Source organism: Artemia sp. Qi Xiang Cuo, unplaced genomic scaffold (genome assembly GCF_049724085.1).
Source record: "Artemia sp. Qi Xiang Cuo unplaced genomic scaffold, ASM4972408v1 HiC_scaffold_3025, whole genome shotgun sequence".
In the NCBI taxonomy this organism is placed as follows: domain Eukaryota; kingdom Metazoa; phylum Arthropoda; class Branchiopoda; order Anostraca; family Artemiidae; genus Artemia; species Artemia sp. Qi Xiang Cuo.
The window spans coordinates 659,599-686,547 of record NW_028300420.1 but is presented as its reverse complement, the minus strand read 5'-3'; the positions used below and the strand labels follow the sequence as shown (position 1 = coordinate 686,547).

At 33.9% G+C, this 26,949-nt stretch overlaps 1 protein-coding gene across 1 annotated transcript in view; it reads right to left on the bottom strand.

The window, feature by feature from the left end:
* Window positions 1–1,087: 1,087 nt before the first annotated feature.
* LOC148938684 (uncharacterized) overlaps window positions 1,088–26,949 on the bottom strand; it is a 178,198-nt gene continuing 152,336 nt past the window's right edge. The window contains exon 9 of the mRNA XM_089107611.1: window positions 1,088–1,238. Coding sequence (XP_088963737.1) covers window positions 1,088–1,238 — 151 coding nt within the window. The remainder of the gene's footprint in view (window positions 1,239–26,949) is intronic.

The window sequence follows — 26,949 nt, the reverse complement described above, 5'->3', positions numbered from 1 at the left end:
CTAATGGGGGGGGGGTTTAATAAAAAAGTTGTTTTGTTGGGGGGGTTTTAATAAAAGTTATTTGTTCTTATATTTTCTGATGTTTCCTCATATGGAAATTCCAATTAATTAATTCAATGGGGAAATTTAGTTAAACTCTTAGTTGGCAGTTCGCGAGTGGCTTACCTGAGTGGAGGCGGAACTTCGTGTGGGGCGAGCTCAAATTAGCGGTTCAAATAGGGAGCTTATTTATCTACATTCTTTTTGCTGTTGCCACATTCTAAATTCTAAATTTGCCACATTCTAAATTTGCCACATTACTGTTGCCACATTCTAAATTTGCCACATTCTAAATTTGTTATCCACATTCCTTTTGCTGTTTCTGGAATTAATATTTCATTAAACATAATATAGGAAGATTTCTTATGATAGATAATCGAATGAGAACTTAGATTCCTATTATAGGGGATTTTCACTTTTTTTTTTTACCGGGGAAGTAAACAAAGTGAGTTTAAGATTCGGTGAGTTAAGAACAAAGTCATACACTTTGTTTCTTTGCTTATGGTGAACGTACGGCTGATTCTTAGGCTGGGAGGATAGATATTTTAATTGATCTCACACAATAATTTTTCTTTTAACGTAAAGGGTTCATGGGTTGACTTAATTATTTCGATTGGGACAGTTTTTTTTATTTTTTGGTTACTTTTGATTTTGCTTCATAGGTTTTTATTCTTTTAAATTTAATTTCATTTCTTTTTGCTCTATATATTACACTTTTTGGATTATATAGATACTGTTTGTAATATTTTATTTCTTGGAGGGGGTCATGTTTACCTTGATATTTTACACAGTTTGGATTTCCCTCAATTTTGTAAACTAATTTTTGTTTTCCACACTTGTCGAGAAGTAATAAATCTGTCTGACAAGGACCCTTAACGTACCAGTACCGAACTTTATATTGTTTTTGCAACTTTCTTATCTCATGTTGAACAAATTGGAGGTACTTGCCCTTTCTGCCGTTGTATTTTATTCCTAGTTTCCCTCTCGCGTTTCGATATTTGGGTGTATTTGCTAAACGTAATCCGAAGCTATATGATCCTATGTTGTATTACCTTAAGTCGTACTTGACATCCCACTTTTTCGGAAAGACTTCTTCCCCTGATTTATTCACGATGATGATTGCTACTGAGCATATGACCTCCTCTTCTGCATGTTTTATACATATAACCTCTGTATCAACAATTGCCTTGGCCATTGTTCTGAAATGAAAGATAGTTTCTATTGATCTTTGTCAAGTTATTAATTTTTTTAAAATTAGTTATGATCGTGTTACACTCTAGGTCGAGGTCAAACTACCTTTTCACCGGCATATCCTCAATACATCGGGTACTTATTCGTTCGACATAATTCGAGTCATCTAAAGCTCCATATTAACCAATAATGAATGTTTACTCTAAATGGAAAACAAACTAACTTCAGTTCGAAGTTAAACTACTTTTTCACCGGTGCCACCTTGCACCTGGCTATTTGTGTAGTCGATTCCCCAAAGTTCCGTATTCTAGTTTAACGAGATCGCGCTCCATTTATAGGCTTAAAAGTATAGAGACTTTCGAGAAACTACATTTTTGTCAATATATTGATAATGTATTTATATCTCGTGACATTCACTCTAATTCATAGTTCTATAAATATTAATACAATACTGGTCTATATTGCACTTTTTTTAAAATTGTGATAATAATCGATTTGCATAGTTATAACACTTCAGGTAATATTAGAGGGTTCTTTTATCATTCATTTTAACGAGATTATTTATATATACAGTTTCTTTCACTGATGTTGGGTTTTAATTTCAATATGGGTGCATCATCCGGCAGTGCCGCCTTTGAACTTGGAGATGTGAGCATATCGAAAAGTCGATACTTTTCCCATGACGAGACATTTGAGCTGAGAAATTTGAGTTCAAATACTATTTATTTTTACCGCTTTCAGGTATATTTAGGTACATTAAATATACTAATAGTTGTTTTGGGAGATGCAGGCCCTCCAGAGTGGCAGTTATGTCATTCCTTCGCATATTTTGTCGAATGACTTTCCGGCACAACTGAGATAAAGACAATGGGTCATTTATTATTTTTACTAAGGAGAAACTTAAGTTTACGTGTGATTGGCAACAGCATAGTTGCTCACGTACGATTACGTCTAACCAAGGGAATATTTTTCTTCCAAAATTTTCGTCTTCTTGGAAGAAATTCAGGGTTATTTTCTTTATGTCTTTATATTCTCTTGGGGTAACGTGAAAAATTGCGGATCCAGTTGAAGGGTTTATCGGATTTAGATACGTGTTTTTTACACAATTGACGTATACGATTTTAAGAAAACTTTCACCTTTTAACATATGTCCTTGGTCTATTAGTATGGAGAGAAATTTAATGGGCCAAATTGTAGTTATATTGTTGTCATCTTGATCGTACCAAATATTGTCGGCGATATAATTAGACAACGAGCTATACTTTGTTGTTGGAATATGTTGTACTAAAATTCGGAAGGCCAGGTTGGCACTTCGTCTAGTGTGCTCTAGTGTTTTTGTCATTGCACGTGCACTAAAATTATAATGCACTAGGCTTGCCGTTAGTCATAGGATCATTCTTTGTTCCAACATTGTCTTTTGAGATTTTAGAAGATAATATAGTTTTGGACAGTCGAGATTTTCTACTGCTTTGATAAGTTCCTCTTCTTTCATTAAATTGTCTACAAGTCCCCATTCCCTTAATGGATCATTAATTTTGTCTACACTATATCTTTTCTTAAGATACCATGAGGTTATACTTCCTAGTCTACGATTATTTAATTGTTGATGGCTCGGGTATCTCATCACGGTTAACTTTTTTTTTCTGTAAATTATTCTACTAGATTTTGGGTTAATATAAGCAACATACCGTATGGTTACTTGCTTCGGCGTTTCCCTTAGCCAGTGGTTGAAGGTTATTCACGTACCGCATCTGTAAACGTGTTCTTATATAAAATTTATCAGTAATTATGAAATAAATGATTACTTAATATTAATATGTTTTCAAAATGGTTGTAGTAGTTTAAGGTATAATAATGGAATGGTTAGGCACTTTCGATTTGATGATTGTTTGCAATATGTAGCTGTTTACTTGGCCTTTCTGATTTATGGTATTTAACTTTTACTGGTATCCTTGGATTCCTTTTCCTGTTTGAGTTGATTTTCGTAAGGGAATGGTTGTTACATAAATTGACCCAAAGAATAAAAAGAACTTCGTGTCAACTTCTGGCACACAACTCCCTCGCTATTGAGGCTCCTCTGCCCATCTCTTTCACAGATTCCGTTACGCGTTATTTTTGTTTAGTTGGGCACTTTCAATTAGATGATGTGTGTTGTTAGTTATAGTTGTTTACCTTGCTTCTATAATTTTTTTGTACTTGATTTTTATAAGACTTCTTGGGTTCTTGATTCTTGTTCGAGTAAGAGATACCCTGACATGGCGCCCGTCCGCGAAATCAATTAAACCGCGTACCTGCACCCTGTCAACGTATTCCCCACGCATCGGAATTCCTTTTCATCTTCATTGCTTATTCCCGTATGGTTACTTGTGTCATCACATTTTCTTTTAATGGTAGGGGTAATGAGGGGTAGTTTTTGCGGGGCACAATTTTATGGGGAGATTAGTTGATTTTCTCATGAGAGTCCCCCTGGTCAAACAGTAATAACTAATTAGATATAAGCACCACAGGTCACTACCGCCGACCAACGAGTCCCCATGTTGTAGGGTCGTGTAATTTAAATGTAATTTATAGCTCCTTATTGTTAATAAATAACATACGAGTTGGGGAGTAGCTTCTACTAGAGAGCCTGGGATCAATCTGGAGGCAGAGGGATAGTATACACGTCCCCCACCCAATTGCCCAAGGCTTCCCATGACTGAGGGTCCATCTTTTTAGGATGCTTGGCGAACAGATAGTCGTACTGCTTGCCAAACAATGTCATGTTGTGCAAACAAGTCTTGTATCCACGTAACTTTTACTCAACAGAGGGTGAAAGTCAAGTGATTGCATGGTGGGACAATATACACCATGCCCATCCTTGGCTCTAACCTCCTATGCTTGAGGGTTCATCCGTTTTCACTATTGTATGTCGTATGGATATTTGAGTTATTTCTTCTATACCATTTCCAAAGTATTTCATGGGGTTGTTCGCTGACTATTATTTTATTTTGCTTATATGTATTAGAATTGCCATGTATACTGAGCTTTTATTAATTGTTGAAAGAAAAAAAAATTGTTGTTACCATCCGAAGTGTGAGGGGTACAACTACTGATTTTTAGCTAAAAGTATGTTTCACACGGTTTGAGTGGGTTTTTCGAGAAGTTTTAAAATAATAAAAAATTTATTCACTTTATTTTTTATTTACCGTCCGAAGTGTGAGAGGTACTACTACTGATTTTTAGCTAAAAGTATCTTTTACATGGTCTGAGTGGGTTTTTCGAGCTTGAATCGTTAAGGAAAAGGTTGTATTATATTATAGGCTAGCATATTTCAATTAATGCGATAACTGTCGACCAACTTGAAGGGGTTCTTAAATTTTCACTTGGGATTTAATGTAAGTATTCGATCTCGATACTTGATAAATCCTCATACACAATAATTTTCTCCTTTTTTTTAAGTATCTGTATTTAACAAGGTAGATTTTTTTTTCTTTTTACTCCATCCTTTTTAAAGCGTTTATGGTTTTAGCGAGTTTTTATTAAGGCTATATTTTGAAAATATAGGCTTATTTTTAAGGCTTTCAAAAATTAAGCTCTTAAACTGTAGTGCATTTTCATTTATTTTTATATGTTATTTAGTTTTGACCACTGCGACTGAAATATTTATTAACTTATTTTCTCCAGCTTTGTCCACACTTAGTTAAAGGGAGTTAATTTATTTCATATCGAAGGCGATCCTTGCTTACTCGCTTACTTTGATAGCTATTGTTCGAGTTGAATCGCATGAAGAGCTGTGTATTTTATGTTTATTCAAATGAATTTTTCTTTGGATATGTAGGGATAAATTCCTTATTTAAGTGCATTCTGTATTTATTCTAAGTAGGTTGAATACTAAGGCTTGTTAGTCGAGATTAAGTATTCCCATTCAAATGAATTAAGAGAAAAACTCATTTACTCTTAAGGTGTCAAGTTATTCTTCTCCCGTGGAGGAGTTAACGCCACGTGGTAGAGATACTTGTTATCCAGCGCGGTATTACTTAAAAGTTTTGTAGTTTGTCATAAGGCATATAAATTTAATTCCCTTGTATTTCCTAAATGAAATTTAAAGCATATTTTCGTTTGATGCCATACGTTGATGCCACGAAGATGCCGCACGAGAGTGCCGCGCGACTGAGGGGGGGGGGGCTCCTAAATTTGATTATAATATTACCTATAGTATCTGTAATTCTTTTTCTTTGATATTTTATCGCGATAATCTTTACTAGGTTAGCCTCTATAGGAGCTTGATTTAAGGAGAAAGTTCGAAAATTTAGCTTTATTCTATCTTCTGATGTAGGGTCTTTGAAACATGTTTCTGAACAAAGGGCAAAAGCACCTCACAGCTGTTGGAATCTATTTTATGGCTTCAAATTTCGCTTGATTACATTAGAAATTACCCTTCAGTTATTCATACTTCGTATAAATGTTCGTTTTGTTTTATTAATTTTAGTTAAATACATATGCTCACTAGTGAGTGCGTATTTTTTGAACTCTTGAATACCGTGCTTTCACAAAGCTTGAATTTTGTGAATAACATGCGGTTTACTATGCTATATCTCTGGTTGGGGGGGGGGGGGGAAATAAGGACGATCAGGGACCTGAGGGCGTGACTGGTTTATAAGGTTAGTAAAAACTATTAAATAATGTCTTGTTATATGTGTATTTATGATTAACGTCAATTTTTGGAAGAATTTTTTTTTTTTTACATTAATTGGTTATTTCTTGCATTGCTTAATTTCTGAATTATTTTGGTTATTAGTCCGTATTTTGACAGGCCTATATTGGCTTAATTTTGACCTGTTCGTCTTAGCGGTATGTTGCGTGGTTTGCGTCTTTTATGACAACCCATAGAAATTGAAATACGGTATTTTTTTGCAGTTTCTTGAGAATTAGGTTTTGACTTGCCTTATTTTATAGGTAATTACAGCGCAGTTTGTTTTCAAAAGCTCTCGTTATTCTTTTCTTTAAGGCCTATTTCTGAAGCAAAAGTATTTGTTGTTGTCAAATAGCCATTAGCCTAACTGCACGTTGCCACTTTTTATAGCGCCAAAGTGAATTTATGATTGATTGACGCAAGGGTCATTTTCACGATACGCGCTATGTGATTGTCCTTTAAATATTGTGCGAATTACGATACTTTAGGAATCAACTGATTGGTTTTATGCTTTTACCCTTCTGGTAGGCTATTTTATTAAATTATTTTTCTCATATATATATAATATACGACTGATTGCTGGATCGTAAGCGAATAATTTTATTCGAAACTAGCTTTGCATTTGGTTTTACCGGTTGTAATTATCTTCCAACCACAGTTCAAAACCTCTCTAAAGTTAAGAAATTGTCTGACCTAGGAAAAAGTTTTTTTGTTGTTCTTTTGTTACAGGTTATTCTTTATACTTTAATTGCGCGGTTCTTTTTTATGTTTTGACTCGCTTTAATGTAATCTTGGTTGAATTTATTCCTGCAATTTTTTGGGGTTTTGACGAATATTTTGCCCTTTGCCTATCGACTGTAAGCGTACTACTGTTTTTGCTAACTATTGCAAAATTAATGTGTCATTTAGCTAATCGTTGGTTACGATTTTAATCTATGGTACAAGAATTTTTATCAGGGAAAATTCATTCTCTATAGTTGGTCATCAAAAATTGAAAAGTCAATCAATACGCGTCCTTTTTTTGGCTTTATTTCTGTCTTATTTACGATTCACAGGTACGATATCTTAGAATTTTGTGAACTGATTTTACGTATTTTTTGATTTAAGGAAGGTTTACTTTGTCTTTCAAGACTGTTTAATCTGCACGAATGACACGTGATTAAGTGCTATATTACGGGGACAATTTGTCGAAATAACTTTATTTATGGCACTTGTCACACTTGACACAAATATATGTTATTTAGCGTTCGACAAGGCTACAGAAGCAATTTCACTTAATCGAATTGGTCAACAGGCTAGGCCATAAAATTTTTCTTTTTAGGTTTTTCCTATGCTTTACGTATTTGTAAGGCTTATTTTTTATAACTTAAGAATTACACTGGTCTCGAGGCCTTGCTTGTATCTGCGGATATACTTTTTATTAAGGCTTATATCGCATTTCTACAGGTTTAAAATTCAGGGCCAAAACCGGCATTTTAAATTCTACAATTCTCTAGCAATTAAGTTCCTTTGTTCATTTAGTTTTAGGAACGAAATTGCATATTATTTTATTATTTTGGCATACACCACAGCAATCTATAATCAATATACGATCAAATACATGGTTAAGGATATATTGAAGATATCAACTTTTGAGATCAAACTATATTTTCCAATCTCCTCATTTTACCGGGGCCAAGTTTTTGCTGCAGGGGTTGGTGTTTTTTTTTCTTGATATTTGAGAAACATTTTGGTATGGTAAGTTAAGTATTAGTTTTTAGGCGAAGGGACTATTAATTATAGGTATGCAATTAGCTCAGAGTACACGACAGTACACGGGTGAAATATTTTTCTTCTTAATAAAAAGATGAAAAGTGAAAGTAGGTTAACTCGAGGACATTATGCTTAGGTGATCCGACTATACTATCATAAATCTTAGTGGTTTCAACTACGTTTGAAAATTAATCTAAAGTAAATAGAATGATTTTCCTTATTAATGACGACGTTATTTTTCCGTTTAATTTATGGAAGGTGCTTGGTGTCATTTGTAGGCCCCTTATTCTTTGCTGACTTTTATTTGGAAGAATACTTCTAGTTACTACTTGCACTAAAGCCCTTTTTGAGTTTTATTGTGAAAATTGGTTGCTAGGTTTTGGCATTTGATTCCGGGTTACTTGAACTGCGTAAGCAATTTATAGCGTGGAAAGAAGTGGTCTAAATTTAGTAATAAAATTGGGAAGGGAGGTTTTTTTTTGTTTTGCTTGGTGAATTGCAAGGGTCGTTAAATAATTAAATTTATTCAGAACAAACTGAGTTTACTGAGAGAAATGATTATGGATTATTTAAGCAATTGAACACTGCATGTTTTATGATTAGTTATTGTATTAATACTAATAATGATAACAAGATATTGTTAAAATGACGGTCTACTTTTGTTAAAAAAATTATATAATTTAACTAGCCCAATTTTGGAAAATTGGTTTGTGAATTCTTAAATACAAGAGAGGATTTGAAGGAATTGTAAGGCCTGCCTTTGTTATTCTGATTGATTAAAAATTCTTGTCTATAATAACGGTTAGTTACCCTTCTCTAAGAAACGAAAAGAAATTGTATTAACATTTAAGGGAGAACTAGCGTATTTCCTACTCTTGGAGTTTGAGTGGAGGCCATCTAGCACGCATGGTGCACGTTGGGGTAAGTAAATAATCTTAATGTGACAACTGTGCCTTCTATCGGTATTAAGGATATTTTTTGTATTAAGTGGTTAGTGCGTGCAATTTTGAGGAAAAACAAATGAAAACGCACGGGTGTAAAGGGGAGGGGGGACCAAATTTCGTCATTTTAGCTTTTGTAATTATTGGGCTACATTGGATTTCGTGGTTTTTGTCGGAGGAACACGTAAACAAGTCTATCAATTTACCATTATTGTTTTTTTTGTGAATTTTTGTGACGCATAGCGTAGTTACTGGCGTGACATAGTTTCCAAGGATTAGCATTTTGCATAGGGCCACTTGAATTGCATAAATAATTTTAACGCTAAAAGAAATGGTATTAGTATAGTAAAAATTGCGAAAAGATAATTTTTTTGTGATTTGCAGGGTTTCTTTAAATAATTGAATTTATTTAAAGGCTCAGATGAACTTTTTTTTGCTGGTCAAGGATGGCTCCTCTTGATAACCTAATCTTCACACCACCACAAATCTTATATGCGGATTAAATATTCACTATTTTACCAAGAAAAGATACAATTTTACTTATAACTATTTTCAATTAGTTAATCTTTTGGCAAAATCTTCAGTTCATATAATGACTTGAATGTTTTGGAACAGATTTTTTTTTCTTTTAGTAGGCTTACATGGACAATTTTTCGAAAGATTAGTGAGGCCTGCTTCTGTTATTTAGATTGACAGAGACCCTATATCTATGATTCGGTTAGTTATTATATCCCTATATGCAGGTAAATCAGGCCTCGCATTGTTACTATCCTTACATGTATATATATATATATATATATATATATATATATATATATATATATATATATATATATATATATATATATATATATATATATATATATATATATATATATATATATATATATATATATATATATATATATATATATATATATATATATATATATATATATATATATATATATATATATATATATATATATATATATATATATATATATATATATATATATATATATATATATATATATATATATATATATATATATATATATAGTATATATATATAGCTATCTGCTTGATCATTACACTGCCGCTAATTACCTGTTTCCCTAATTGTTTCTTGGCTGGGTAATTAATACGATAATAACTCGCGCATATACTTTTTTTTCGACTGAATATTTTAAGTTGTTTGGTGTTTTATAACCTTTACGGCAAGTTTGGGTGGTGGTTATTTCCGGTCATCTTTTCTTGTGATTAAATTTAATACATTTTGGAATTCCGTGTTTGATTGTGTCGTTGGCATGACGATTTTTGAAAAAAAAAATATCCCATAAAATTGATTTCAGAAGAGGTAGAATCTATCCTGAGGAACTCTCAGCTTATCGAACATCCAAATACAAACAACCAAGCCTTTGGAGGAACGACACACCGAAGGCTCCCTGGATCGGTTGCCAAGTTGAGCATTCAAGTGCCGATCCGAATACTTCATTAAAATTAAAAGTAAATTTTGGATTATAGTGGTTTGTGGTTATGGACTGATAGACGACCGAACCCAGCACACTAATATGATCCTCGTGCACTGAGGTCAATCGCCTCACCGAGCAATCCCCTGTGATCCTCGGGTTTATTACTCCGGGGGCTACCCAAGATGATATTTACCTGTCCCAGGTAAAGCGAGGATGACTATCTACCGCATTTTCTCCTTTATGACTGAATTTGTAATATATTCTTTTTTTGTGTAATTAGGGAAATACTATATTTGGGCTAGCAGAAATATAGTTAGTCTAGTTTAACGAGATCGCGCTCACATATTAGGTTATTCACTATATTTTATCGCTAAACATTATATTCTATAAAATGTAACCACTTTACTGTATTAAAAAAAGTTTTTTTTTTTTTTTTTTTAACGAGAAAGGGATTTTTTACCTCTTTCTTTTGAGTTCAATTAATTACCATATTTAATATTCCTTAGTTTTCCGTATCTTCTGGTAATGGTTGTGTTTAGGGTGTTCCTTGTGGTGCAGATACTTCTGAGGAACTTTGGCCCGTAGTAACATTCTCTTGGGCGTCGGGGTACTGGGTCCGCATAATTATGTTATTATCCGTTGAAGTATCCTGTTGAATAGTTTCCAATTGGGGTTTTATATTATGGCGGGCTTGATTTGGGACTACAAAATACACAGGTTCTGATGTTCCTTCATTGTAATTGTTAGCAAGCAGATTTTCCAAGTGGGGGCTGAAGGTTAGGTCAATTTCAACTGTAAAGTATGTTGCAACTATCTTCTCTAAGTTTGAGCAGAATTCTCTTTGTTTTTGTTGTTCCCTGGTAATTTCGGAACGATTTTCTTTCAGTTGTTTCTCTAAGCTGTCTTGTTGTAGTTTAATTATTTCTTTCTGTGCTTTTAGGTGGTCGTATTTATGTTGTAAGTCTAAAATCTTTGCTCGTTGGGGTGCCAGGAATTCTTGTATCACCATTGTCACGGACAGAACAGTACTGTTTCTATAATCTCGTACTTTTTTACCAATTTCCTGCATTTTATCGTATGATACTTGTAATTTTAGGATCTGGTTGGGATAATTATATCCCTCAACAAGCGTGGCGTCGCTTATTGATTCTATTTCATTCTGTATTTTGGTGGTCTGTTCTTTAACTTCCAGAAACTGGGTTTCAATCAACTTATCCATTTGTTTAGTTACTAAGATCTCATTTATTCTTTTGTTCATTCTTTCTTAGGAGGCCTTCACTTCACTAAGGATTTAAGTGTGGCTTCTATCATATTCTCAATTTTCAATCTTTCTGTTACCAATTGTGCCGAGTCGTCTAGAAGTTTTGATCGTATTTGAAATAGTTGATCCAAGTTTGTTCTGTTTGTAACGGGGTGGCACTAGGTATTTTTTTGGAGGAGGGGTTGAACAATTCTTGTTCTTCTTCTATCTTCGGGGTTCTTTATCAAGCCGGGATTTAGTTTATCTGGAAAAATTGACTATTAACTTCTTTAAGGGTTTTTTTTCTCAAACTGCTCATTTCGATTTGATATTACTTTATAAGTTTTTGGGGTACTTGATTCCTAGACATATTTTTATTTATCTGGTTTCTTACTTATTCTTCTAGATTTCGCGGTAACGTCTTGTTTACTTTCTTGAGTTTTACTCCTTTTTTATTTTCCCGTAGAGATTAGGTCAAACTTATTGCATTGCTTCAAAAGGAATTTCTGGCCTTTGGTCTTCGCCTGTTTTGCATGGGCGGTAGCCGAAGTAGGTTTTTGTTTTTGTGTGTCTTGGGGCTCATCGTCAGATTCAGTAGAACTAGTTCCTGAGTATTCCTCATTAAGGCTTTCTGGGGCGGTCCTTTGAGATTTTGGAGTATCGCCTGCCCTTGCTTCATATATATCCTCTCCTCTGGAAGTGGAGGGTTTATTTTCCATTTTCTCGTGCTGAAATCCTGTTTCGGGGGAGTTAAAAGATTCTTGGGAACTCTGGGAGGAGTCAAATACTCTTGGAGAATGTCTCCACTGCTTGAATGCCATATCTTCCGGGGGTGGGGGTATATTTTTTAGCATGGTCTGTTTCCAGGAGTGAGATTCCTTGGGTTTTACTTTAGATACCGTTATGTGATGGTATTGTCCCGGGTTTTCATCTTCAGGGTATTCCTGGGTCCAAGGCAAGGTACTTTGCCTTGTTTTCATCGGATAATTTATAATGTCCTTTGCTTCTCTCAAGCTTTTTGTATATCCTTTATTTGTATCCCTGGGTGGAGTCTTCCTTATTTTTGCACCCGGGGTTTCCATAGCTCTGTTTAATTCATCCTTTAACGATAGGGGTCTTTCTATCAGGGTTGCTGGGGAAACCATGTCGTCTGGAAATCTTTTGGGGGGGCATGGGGTTGAAATTCTGTCGGGAAAAATTGGGTTTTTGGGGATAGCGTATAATCTAGTTCTTCCTCTGAGCTTTCTGAAGATGAACTCTTAGGGCTTTTTGGTGTTCTTATTGGTACAGGTATTAAGGATTTTCTTTTAGGAATGACTAAATTTTTCATGGCCAAAAATTCTTCAAAATCTTCCTCTTCGCTATGATTCTCGAAGTAGTTTTGTTTGAAATTAAAGGGTTTTAATTCGGATAGCCTCGACTTAGGAAATTCGTTTTCCGCGTTTGATGAATCTGAAGATGAGGGTTTGGGCGCCCACCTAACTGGGTATTTGGCTCATTTTATTCGGATAACATGTGCCTTATATGTTCTTCCGTTGTCTGGGCTTATCATTTTAAAAGTAAAATCATTGTCGTATTTTTTGATTATTCTTTAGGGTCCCGAATATTTATTGGAAAGTTTTTTGCCTTCTAGCTTTGCCTCATTTCTTAGATATACACAATCGCCTACCTTAAAATTTATATTCCCTTTGATTTTAGACTCGTTTCTCAACTCTTGGTTCATCTTACATTTTTCTAACTCTTGTCTAACTATTTTATAAGTTTTTCTCATCCTATTTATAAAATCTTTATTATAGTCCTCTGTGTTATTGTAATAATGTCTTGATTCTATAATTTCTTGATAAGGTATTTTAAAATCGTGTCCGAACAAAAGAAAAAATGGACTTTCTTTAGTTGTTTCTGAATAAGCGGTATTAATTACATTGGTTAAGTAAGGTAGATATTGATCCCAATCGTTTCGATTGTGTTTTGTATAAATACTCAAAACATGGGAAAATATTTTGTGCCTATTTTGAATTTTTCCATTAGCTTGGGGGTGGTAGGGAGAGGTTAATAATTTTTCGATTTTAAGGAAGCTCATTAAATCTTTTGTTACTTTAGAAACGAAGTTAGTTCTGTTGTCACTAATAACCTGGTGAGGAATGCCAAATTTTCAAAATATCTTTGACAACGCTTTGCTTGTGGCATATGCGCCTTGATTTTTCAATGCTTTGGCAAAAGTGAAGCCGGTAAAATGGTCTATTACTGAGAGAACGCAAGTATGACCTCTATTAGAAACAGGTAGTCCTCCACTCGTACCATACAAATCAAATGAAACGATATCGAAAGGAAATCTCGCTACTGGTACTCTTTCCATCGGGGGATTGGGGTACGTTTGGGAATTTTTCCTTAAATTACACGCTTCACATGTACTTATGAAATCTTTAAGCTTTGTTAACGCTGACGGTATATAAAAATATTGTTTTAACTTGTAAAAGGTTTTAGCTACTCTTAAATGTCCACCTATCTCAGAATGGAAGAACTCAAAGGCAGGTATTATTAAGCTTTGGGGTAATACTGGAATTATTAAAGTTTGATTTCTATTTGTTTCGCCTGTTACTATTCTGCAAAGGATTTCCTCGTCCAAATCGTAATAAAAATTGTCTATTTCCCGCTTCAGGGCTTTGAACTTATCTGGGAGATTATCAGAATTCACAAAATAATTAATGAGAGTCAAACACATTTCATCCTTAACCTGGTTTCTTTTATTATTAGCTAGGGATAGGGGGCTACGAGTAATTTCGTTTTCTTCTATTAAGATTTTAGGTTTATTCTTCTTGTGTTTTCGTTTACTGGGATTAATGGCATTTATTTATTTAGTTTCATTTTCTGAGGAGTTATTCTCAGGGTATCTACTCAGGAAATCGCAGGGGGCATTTTGTTTACTGGTCACATGTTCAAATTCGTAATCCAGATCTTGGATTTTCATTATCCATCTCTCTAAAATTCCAGTTGGATTTTTGAATGTGCTTGGGTACTGTAAGCTTTTATGGTCCGAACTCAAACTTAAATTTTCGATCCATTAAATAATGTTTAAATTTATCTAAATGGTAAATTATAGAAAGTAATTCCAAATTCGTTGCTGAATAACTTCTTTCACCTTTGGTTAAAGTTCTGCTTGAATAGCATATGACTTTCTCTATATACCGAGGGGGTTCCTGTAGGGGTTCGGGGTGGTTTTCCACGGGGATTAATTGGGAAAGGATTGCACCAATGCCTAGACCTGAAGCATCGGTAGTAACCACAAATTGTCCCTTTTCAAAGTCTGGCAACGACAAAATTGGCTCAGAAGTAAGAGCTTTCTTGAGAGTGTCCAAGGAAGTTTGAGCTTCATTCGACCAGGTGATAGTCTTGCCGTCCCCTTTAGTCAAGTCCGTTAAGGGTTTCGCAATTTGAGCGTATTTGCGTATGAATTTTCTAAAGTAACTTGTCAAACCAATAATGCCTCTTAGTTGTTTCATAGTTTTCGGCGGCTTAAGATTCTCTACACATTTTATCTTCTCAGGGTCCAGTGATATTTGACCTTGGGTGACTATCGTTCCTAAGAATTTTATTTCGGATTGAAATAAATTTACTTTTTCAGGTCTACATTTTAGATTACACTCTCTGATTTTTTCAAAAACTTTGGCTAATGTGTTTAAATGATATTCTGGTGTTTCTGCCACACAAATCACATCATCCACAAAATGGATAATATTTTCTATACCTCGTAATAAGCGTAACAGAGGTCTACATAATGCACTTGAACTAGTTTTGAGTCCGAATGGTACTGTCAAATACTCATAAGAGCCACATTCTGTTGTTGAAAAGGCCGTTTTATAAACGTCACTATCTGCTATCTTAACCTGATGATAACCTTGCGTGAGGTCAAGAGATGTAAAAATTTTATTTTTTGTTGAAATGGAGTCTAGGATTTCATCAATTCGGGGCAGGGGAAATTTGTCGCTAACTACCTTCTTGTTTAAGGCTCTATAATCTACTACTAGCCCAAGGTCCTTGTTCTTTTTTTTGTACAAGTATAACAGGGGCTGAAGATGGGATTATACTTGGCCGTATAATATTGTTTCTTTCTAATTCGCAGATTTTATTTTTTAACCAATCTTTATAGGAGTAAGGGATGCGATAGGGCTATTTAGCTACAGGCAATCCTGTAGTTTGGATAGAATGTTCATAGAACGGTATCAACCCGATATCTTCTTCGCATGTGGAAAAAATATCTCTAAAATTCCAGAGCAATTCACATAATTTTACTTTTAATTGTGTATCTTGGATATGGTCTAATTTAAATTTTTCCAAAAATTGGGATCTTGTTAGTGGGTACCTATTCTTTGGATTACTAACACCAATACCATTAACTAATGTTTTCTCGGAGTTTTTCCACTTGTTTAGCTCATGCTCAGAAATCACTTGTATTTCAACGAGGCATGTTCCCTTTTTTAATGTAATTGTATCATTTTCATTTGTATTGGTCAGCCAAATAAAACCTTCTCCTTTCTCATATAAAATGATCTGTTCCACACAAAACAGATTTTCGGGGATTTCTTTACATGGGGATGCAAACCAAATTTCGGAATTGTCATTTACGGGGGTGATCATTTGTGAAATTTGAACTCTTTGCATTGTTTTTGGGGGGATTTTTGTTTTACGTTATGCGAATCCATAATATTTTTCTTCCGAGTTGTTTTCTATTAAGTTAAGGTTGGTGCTTGGTTGCGTCGAGTCTTCCGATTTTGGGGTTGATTGTAAGGAGACAGTACTTGGGTTTATTATTTCGTTCCATAATTCTGCTATTTTCTTTATTTCTGTTTGCCTATACTCTTGCATTTTCCCTATCTTTTCTTTTGTTGACTCAATCCATTTGCAGCTTGTTTTTCTCCCACAGGACGAGAGATGGGTTAAAAAAGATTTTATTCTATTCACTGTTGCTTCCCCTCTCTCCACGCGTTGGAGAATAGGATCGTATGGATACATGAGTCTGTTATTTGCTATGTCTAATAATACTTTATTAGATTTTAACAAATTAGCACCGATTACAGCCTCATACGGGAAATTTTTGCATATTATGAAGATTGTAGGGAACACTCTATTATCTTTCGTCACATCTAAACATATGGAGCCTATTGCTTCCAGCCTATGTCCTGTGACACTAGTTAAACTGGGAATATTGAAATTTTTCCGTCGCTTAATATATACTGGTAGTCTATTAAACACATTCGAGTTTATTATGTTAACTGCTGCACCGGAATCTATTAACGCTTTGAAATAAATATTCGCAACATTAAAATCACTCAATATAGGTAATATGTCATTATTATCACTTAAAGAAGGTACCATCACTGGAAGGGACCTATAAAAAATACTGGCCTCCAGGGTCCCGGTTAATTTTCTTGGGGGCCTAATTCGTTTCCCTGTGCACTTATTTGGTAAGTTGGCGTTTGACATTGGGGTTCGGTGGGAATTTCACTTGCAAGTTGATTGGCATTTCATGGTCTTGGTTGCCACGAATTGTTACGTGGCTTAGGATTTCTTGTGCCGACGGCTCGCAGCATTTGTTCATTTTGTATTGATGAAAAATTTCTTTCGTTTCCCATCGGGAAAAAATATCCTCTGTTATCGCTCGTATTCCTGTTAAATCTAGTCGGATACACCATCCGTGAATGAAATTGGTATATGTTTTGTCGCGTATTTGGGCTGGGGGACCGGTAATTATTTTGTCGGTTGGGGGAAGGATTTGAATAGTATTGGGAAGGCGTATATTGGGAAGAATTTGAATACGCAAATCCTTGTTGGTACGGGTTGCGGAACGATGGGAGACGTGGAGGGTTATTTCTATAGCTTCCTGACCCATTGGCATTTAAGTTTGTTCTCCCGAACAAACGGTTACTAAAACTGGGGGTTGCTGGTGTAAAGTTGTTTCTAGTAAGGCATTCCCTGGCAATATGTCCTTGTTTATTACATGCATAACATGTAATTGGGGGTTTATTTGCGTAGTTTGCCGTTTTCGTGGGTGCAAAACGTACAATTCTCTCCCTCGTAGGGGTTGGGGATCTATTTTGGTTCGGTTTGGGTGAGTTATCTCTCGAAAAAAATCCTGGGGAAATTCCTCGAGATAGTCCCGGAGTTGGATTTTCTACATTATTTATTCTTGACTTATTGTTATTTGCCACAATCGAGTAAATTTGAATCATTCTCTCTACTTCCTGAATTGCTAGCTCTAATGTTTGAATATTTTTTTATATTAACATTCGATACAGTTTGGGGCTTAATCCCTGCATGAAAGCATTTAGTACAATTTTATCGTATAAAGGACCAGATTCTTTTTCGTATTTAGCCTCAATGGATACCATTACCTTGTGTAGGTATTCCCTAACATTTTGTGTTTCGTCGAAACATACCGTACCATGCTTTAATTTGTGTGTTAAACTTGTTTCAACAAATCTTTCTCGGAACGCTTTTAGCAATTTTTCTATTGAGTTTATAGGAAGGTTGTTATCTTCCCCTATTGTATTTTCTATTTGTTTTAGGAATATTAATGCTTGTCCCTTAAGTCTCATTAACAAAATGCCTACTAATGATCTTAAGTCCGTTTGAGTTACTTCTACGAATTGGTTTAATTGAATAATAAACTCATCTATATCTGAATCACCGTTATATGAAGGAAGAGATTTTGAAATTTCCACTGTTTTGGCAATGAGTTTTTGCTTTAACAATTGTTTGTTTTGATCTAAAGTTTTTTTTTCAAAATAAATTAAAATTCGGCACTGGTTTTTTTTTATACAACTCAATTTTGACGCGTCTAAATTATATTTTTGTTATTGTATTAAGGGGACATAGGATTTACAAAATAATTCGCTTCAAAGTATGCAAAAAATATTGCACTTTAAAGAATGAACAAAATATTGCCATTTCCCTATGTGTAAGATTTCTCAATAATCCTTTTCTGTAGAAAGTTTTGTCCTTGTGTTTTGCTCCTTTAAACAGGACCGCGCCAATTCTAATGGGGGGGGGTGGTTTAATAAAAAAGTTGTTTTGTGGGGGGGGGGGGTTAATAAGAGTTATTTTTTCTTATATTTTCTGATGTTTCCTCATATGGAAATTCCAATTAATTAATTCAATGGGGAAATTTAGTTAAACTCTTTGTTGACAGTTCGCGAGTGGCTTACCTGAGTGGAGGCGGAACTTCGTGTGGGGCGAGCTCAAATTAGCGGTTCAAATTGGGAGCTTATATTAACGGCCATACTGAGTCGAAATCAGATTGAAAGGTATCTGGTTCCCTTGAGAGCAAGTGGAGCCACAAGGACTAACTATCTTGAGAATTACTAACATAGAGAGAATAAAGTAAGAAAGTAATGTGTTTATTTTTACTCACATATCGTCACAGAGTTTGGTGGTAATATCAAGGACACTTTACAGTCAAATACACTTAGGCAAAATGGTTCACTTGGACAATACAAATAACGTTCAATAAAACTGTTTTTAGGTTTGCCTAAGATTCACATAATAGACTGACAATAAGTCTGTAATAAAACTGGCATAAGACTTTCCTAAGACTGAAAAAGACTCGAAAAAGACTAAAAAAGACTCGAAAAAGACTGGAAAAAGACTGGCGCGAAAATTGCTAAGTTCTAGCTATCTACTTTTTCCAACTTCGCCATAGGTTACGTTCGGGCGTTACTAACAAGTATATTTTACAGTTTCTATTGGTTCCACTATTTGTCCTATATTACTATTGGATGGGTATATACCAATGGGCTACTTGGGTTTAATTAAAGTTTATGACTTTTAAGATATCACTTTGGAATTTTTCTAACAAAGGAGAGTTTTACATTATAACTTTAATTACAATTTATAACTTTTAAGATATCACTTTGGAATTTTTCATAACAAAACAAAGTTTTACACTGTAGCTTTTTGCTAGCAGGGTGTCACTTAGTTTCCAGAAGGCTTATAATTTGTTTCTGTGAAAGTTGCTAAAGGACAATACGATTTAATTACATTAGGATACATAGTTCTAAACTTAGTTCTCAGAACAATACAATTAGATTATACAAAAATATTCTGCATCTCGAGTGACTATTTTTTTGTATAATAAATTCTACCATCTCTTGATGGTTTGGTATTTAAAACTCTTAAGATTAAATTACATTGTTAGTCGCCTGTCATGTAAGATTTGGTCAAACTGATATTTATTGCATACATTGGCGACACAAAGGCGGATTTATTTATTAGATTTTCTGTGGGAAGGATTCTTACGATGTTTGTTACAATGTATAATTACAATGTATAATTAGATACATTTGTTTCACTATGTTAAATAGAAAGCTTGAGTCTTGCTCGATCTGTAGGTTACTTGAATTTTTCAGGTTCATATTTTGGGTGATTTTATTCTTTACTTGGGTAACTTTAATTGGAAGATTTTGAGGTTTTTGAAAATTGATCCGATTACAATGATGTTATAGGTAAATGAATGGTTTACCCATGGACTATCTACTCCCCCTCCCTCCCTGTGCATAAGTGACAAAGCTGGTAAAATAAATTTTAAATCATAATTTGAATTATGAATAAAAACTGGAATAAGCAACTGCTGGCTTACATTCACATTGCATGATTGATGTGCTACCCCTCTAAAATTACTACCCCCTGATGATATTTCCTGCCAAAAGTGATTGTGGTCTCTGTCTTTCCCCTTCCTCCTTCTTTCCCCCCTAGTCCCATTCCCTTATCCCCCTCTTCAAACTCCCCCTTACAAACCCAGCATATTCTTTGATTTTTAATCGCGAGAAGATCCTCTGCAGACATTAACATTGGGTAATGTGTATTTCTCAATCAAGAAATAGCGTCATTTGCAGTGGCAATTAATTTTGTCAGTGCCTTGACCATGAACTCACCCTCATCCAACGTCTCGACTATTTCTAACAACTGCATAGTGTTAAAACTGTCTCTTTGCACGTGGGCGTAGGAGACTGCAATGGCTCGATGTTCTTTGATTCGATTCGGAAATCGAGGATCATTCACTTCCACTAGCTTGGCCTCACAATCCAAAGAGGGGTATTTTGAAAAATTTTAAAGTGTAAAATCGCCCTATCACCTGAAACCGTTGCCACTGACTGGTGGCCATGCCGTCTAGAATACTTCATATGATTTTGTGATTCACTGAACCCCCTGACAACCCTCTAATTCTGGATTATATTTTAAAACTGTACCCTTATCCCTATGCCCCCCTCTTAAAATAAAATCTTTTTTAAATTTACAAATATTAACGCTTAAATTTTCAACAAAAAGAACCACAGACCCACTCCCATTTTCGCTATAATTTTCAAGATGCTAGTGGTCTATCCGCATTGAAAAAATTTTGAGGGTGTTTTTATGGATTGGAGAGACCACATTATTACGCATACCGAAAATTATAACAAAAATGGGAGTGGGTCTGTGGTTCTTTTTATTGAAAATTTAAGCGTTAATATTTGTAAAATTAAAAAAGATTTCATTTTAAGAGGGAGGCATAGGGATAAGGGTAAGATTTTTGATCTGTTTCGGAACAGATTCGCTGAACACCTTGACAACCCTCTAAATCTGGATTATAATTTAAAACTGTACCCTTATCCCTATGCCCCCCTCTGAAAATAAAATCTTTTTAAAATTTACAAATATTAACGCTTAAATTCTCAACAAAAAGAACCACACAGCCACATCGAGATGCGTATTAATGTGGTCTATCCATTCCATAAAAACACCCTCAAAATTTTCTAAATGCGGATAGACCACTAGCATCTCGAAAATTATAGCGAAAATGGGAGTGGGTCTGTGGCTCTTTTTGTTGAAAATTTAAGCGTTAATATTTGTAAATTTGAAAAAAAATTTATTTTAAGAGGGGGGCATAGGGATAAGGGTACAGTTTTAAAATGTAATCCAGATTTAGAGGGTTGTCAAGGTGTTCAGCGAATCTGTTTCGAAACAGGTCAAAAATGTTTAATGTATGCTTTCCTCATTTCAGCTTTCGAACCACTTCGAAATGACGCTACAAACAAAAATTTAGAATATTGGGCTGTACATGGGAAGTTGGGGTCCGATTTCCCCCCTTTAGATTTTTCATGTTTAGAGGGAAAATACCCAGTAATGATCAGGTCCATTGATATTTTTGAAAGGGTCAATGTCCATTTAAATATCGGCGTTACTGTGGTTCAATTTGAAATAGAATTTGAGGATGGGGTTCGTTCTAAAAGGAAGGGGGTGGTGTTCCCAGTAAGGAGCCCGTCAATTGAATTGCTGAAGCACTGGGTTTGGCTGTTGTACAAACCACCTAGTGAACCCAATGCAATTGGCCATTTCAACCCAATTACAGACATCATTAGAGTTCTGGGGAAGGGTAAGATTAGGGGGGGACGTTTCTACTGTCCAACATGCCTGTGTCGATTTTGGACTGAATTAAAGTTACAAAATCATATGAAGCATTGTAGATGGCATGACTACCAGTCAGTGGAAACGGTTTCAGGTGATAGGACCATTTTACGCTTTAATAATTTTCAAAATACCCTCCTCCAAAGCAGTAAAATCTTTTTGGATTGTGAGGCGAAGCTAGTGGAAGTGAACGATCCTCGATTTCCGAATCGAATCAAAGAACATTGAGCCATTGCAGTCTCCTACGCCCAAGCGCAAAGAGACAGTGAGAGAGTGCAAACTTCGTCCCGGAGTCATTACACTTAGAAACACCAAATAAATCGACCTTGAAAAAGGTGCTTTAAAGTACCAAATAGTACCTGTCTTATCCGGCAATGTTGTAAGCTTCTGTCAGTATTTTATGTCCATATATGGAGTCCCTCTCGGAACTCCTGATAGGTCCCTACTTTCCTATCAAGTCGAACAAACAAAAAACGAAAACAACTACAATTTCCATAGGTTTAATGTTATCCGTAAAAAGCTAAGACCCTGAGAATATTAAGCCTTTTAGAAGAAAACAAAAATCTTTAGTCATCAAGAAATTTCAACTACCAACTGGTTTCAGAATTCCTATCAAGTCGAACAAAAACAAAAAACAAAATAACTGCAACAAAAAAAAACAACCTAATTTTAAAAAGTTTTTGGGAAACAAACTGAAAGTAAAGTTCAACTCGGCCCGAAAGTAACCATAACTCTAAAAACGGAATTTTAATAATAATAGATACATAAAAATTATTGGCTTTGTGTCCTGATTCCAAATACATAAATTTCCTGAGGTTTAATGCTATCCGTCAAAAGCTAAGACCCTGAGAATATTATGCCTTTTAGAAGAAAAACAAAAAAATTTAGTCATCAAGAAATTTCAACTACCAACTGGTTTCAGAATTACTATCAAGTCGAAAAAAAAACAACTACAACAAAAAAATCGCTAATTTTAAACAGTTTTTGGAAAACAAAGTGAAAGTAAACTGCAACTCGGCCCGAAACTAACCATAACTCTAAAAACGGAATTTTAATAATAATAGACACATAAAAATGATTGGCTTTGTATACTGATTCCAAATACATAAATTTCCTAAGATTTAATGTTATCTGTCAAAAGCTAAGACCCTGAGAATATTATGCCTTTCAGAAGAAAAACAAAAATATTTAGTCATCAAGAAATTTCAACTACCAACTGATTACAGAATTCCTATCAAGTCGAACAAACAAAAAACAAAAACAACTACAACAAAAAAAAACAAATTTTAAACAGTTTTTGGGAAACAAAGTGAGAGTAAAGTGCAGCTCGGCCCGAAAGTAACCATAACTCTAAAAACGGAATTTTAATAATAATAGATACATAAAATGATTGACTTTGTGTACTGATTCCAAATACATAAATTTCCTTAGGTTTAATGTTATCCGTCAAAAGCTAAGATTCTGAGAATATTATGCCTTTTAGAAGAAAAACAAAAATATTTAGTCATCAAGAAATTTCAACTACCAACTGGTTTCAGAATTCCTATCAAGTCGAAAGAAAAACAACTACAACAAAAAAAACGCTAATTTTAAACAGTTTTTGGGAAACAAAGTGAACGTAAAGTGCAACTCGGCCCGAATTCAACCATAACTCTAAAATAGAAAAATTATTGACTTTGTGTACTGATTCCAAATACATAAATTTCCTTAGGTTTAATGTTATCCGTCAAAAGCTAAGATTCTGAGAATATTATGCCTTTTAGAAGAAAAACAAAAATATTTAGTCATCAAGAAATTTCAACTACCAACTGGTTTCAGAATTCCTATCAAGTCGAACAAACAAAAAACAGAAACAACGACAACAACAAAAAAACAATTTTAAACAGTTTTTGGGAAACAAAGTGAAAGTAAAGTGCAACTCGGCCCGAAAGTAACCATAACTCTAAAAACGGAATTTTAATAATAATAGATACATAAAAATGATTGGCTTTGTACGCTGATTTCAAATATATAAATTTCCTTAGGTTTAATGTTATCCGTCAAAAGCTACGACCCTCAGAATATTATGTCTTTTAGAAGAAAAACTAAAATCTTTAGTCATCAAGAAATTTCAACTACCAAATGGTTTCAGAATTCCTATCAAGTCAAAAAAAAAACAAAAAAAACAACTACGACAAAAACAATTCCCAATTATAATCAGTTTTTGGGAAACAAAGTGAAAGTAAAGTGCAACTCGGCCCGAAAGTAACCATAACTCTAAACACGGAATTTTAATAATAATAGATACATAAAATGATTGGCTTTGTACGCTGATTCCAAATACATAAATTTCCTTAGGTTTAATGTTATCTGTCAAAAGCTAAGACCCTGAGAATATTATGCCTTTTAGAAGAAAAACAAAAATCTTTAGTCATCAAGAAATTTCAACTACCAAATGGTTTCAGAATTCCTATCAAGTCAAACAAACAAAAAACAACTACAATAAAAAAACCAATTTTAAACCGTTTTTGGGAAACAAAGTTAAAGTAAAGTGCAACTCGGCCCGAAAGTAACCATAGGTCTAAAAACGGAATTTTAATAATAATAGATACATAAAAAGATTGGCTTTGTATACTGATTCCAAATACATAAATTTCCTTAGGTTTAATGTTATCTGTCAAAAGCTAAGACCCTGAGAATATAATGCCTTTTAGAAGAAAAAAAAATCTTTAGTCATGAAGAAATTTCAACTACCAACTGGTTTCAGAATTCCTATCAAGTCGAAAAAAAACAACTACAACAAAAAAAACGCTAATTTTAAACAGTTTTTGGGAAACAAAGTGAACGTAAAGTGCAACTCGGCCCGAAACTAACCATAACTCTAAAAACGGAATTTTAATAATAATAGATACATAAAAATGATTGGCTTTGTATACTGATTCCAAATACATAAATTTCCTTAAGTTTAATGTTATCTGTCAAAAGCTAAGACCCTGAGAATATTATGCCTTTTAAAAGAAAAACATAAATCTTTAGTCATCAAGAAATTTCAACTACTAACTGGTTTCAGAATTCCTATCAAGTCGAACAAACAAAAAACAGAAACAACTACAACAAAAAAAAATAATTTTAAATAGTTTTTGGGAAACAAAGTGAAAGTAAAGTGCAACTCGGTCCGAAAGTAACCATAACTCTAAAAACGGAATTTTAATAATAATAGATACATAAAAATGATTGGCTTTGTACGCTGATTCCAAATACATAAATTTCCTTATGTTTAATGTTATCCGTCAAAAGCTACGACCTTCAGAATATTATGTCTTTTAGAAGAAAAACAAAAATCTTTAGTCATCAAGAAATTTCAACTACCAACTGGTTTCAGAATTCCTATCAAGTCCAACAAAAAAAAAGAACTACAACAAAAACAATTCCCAATTATAAACAGTTTTTGGGAAACGTGAAAGTTAAGTACAACTCGGTCCGAAAGTAACCATAACTCTAAAAACGGAGTTTTAATAACAATAGATACATAAAAATGATTGACTTTGTATGCTGATTATAAATACATAAATTTCATTAGATTTAATGTTATCCATCAAAAGATAAGAGCCTGAGAATATTACGCATTTTAGAAGAAAAACAAAAATATTTAGTCATCAAGAAATGTCAACTACCAACTGGTTTCAGAATTCCTATCAAGTCGAACAAAAAAAAAACAAAAACAAAAACAACTACAAAAAAAACACCCTAATTTTAAACAGTTTTTGGGAAACAAAGTGAAAGTAAAGTGCAACTTAGCCCGAAAGTAACCATAACTCTAAAAACGGAATTTTGATAATAATAGATACATAAAAATTATTGGCTTTGTATACTGATTCCTAATACAGAAATTTCCTTAGGTTTAATGTTATCTGTCAAAAGCTAAGACCCTGAGAATATTATGTCTTTTAGAAGAAAAACAAAAATCTTTAGTCATCAAGAAATTTAAACTACCAACTGGTTTCAGAATTCCTATCAAGTCGAACAAAAAAAAAAAAAAAAAAACTACAACAAAAAAAAACAACCCAATTTCAAACAGTTCTTGGGAACAAAGTGAAAGTAAAGTGCAACTCGGCCCGAAAGTAACCATAACTCTAAAAACGGAATTTTAATAATAAAAGATACATAAAAATGATTGGTTTTGTACGCTGATTCCAAATAAATAAATTTCCTTATGTTTAATGTTATCCGTCAAAAGCTAAGACCCTGAAAATATTAAGCCTTGTAGAAGAAAAACAAAAATCTTTAGTCATCAAGAAATTTTCAACTACCAACTGGTTTCAGAATTTCTATCAAGTCGAATAAAAAAACAAACAAAAACAATTAAAACAAAAAAAACCCTAAACAGTTTTTGGGAAACAAAGTGAAAGTAAAGTGCAACTCGGCCCGAAAGTAACCATAACTCTAAAAACGGAATTTTAAACAATAGATACATAAAAATGATTGGCTTTGTATACTGATTCCAAATACATAAATTTCCTTAGGTTTAATGTTATCTTTCAAAAGCTAAGACCCTGAGAATATTATGCCTTTTAGAAGAAAAACAAAACTCTTTAGTCATCAAGAAATTTCAACTACCAACTGGTTTCAGAATTCCTTTCAATTCTAACAAACAAAAAACAGAAACAACTACAACAACAAAAAAACAATTTTAAACAGTTTTTTGGAAACAAAGTGAAAGCAAAGTGCAACTCGGCACGAAAGTAAACATAACTCTAAAAACGAAATTTTAATAACAATATGTGTTTAAAAATGATTGGATTTGTATAGTGACTCCAAATACATAAATTTTCTTAGGTTTAATGTCATCCATCATAAGCTAAGACCCTCAGAATATTATGTCTTTTAGAAGAAAAACTAAAATCTTTAGTCATCAAGAAATTTCAACTACCAACTGGTTTCAGAATTCCTATCAAGTCCAACAAAAAAAAACAACTACAACAAAAACAATTCCCAATTATAAACAGTTTTGGGAAACAAAGTGAAAGTAAAGTGCAACTCTGTCCGAAAGTAACCATAACTCTAAAAACGGAATTTTAATAATAATAGATACAAAAAATGATTGGCTTTGTACGCTGATTCCAAATACATAAATTTCCTTAGGTTTAATGTTATCCGTCAAAAGCTAAGACCCTGAGAATATTATGCCTTTTAGAAGAAAAACAAAAATACTTAGTCATCAAGAAATTTCAACTACCAACTGGT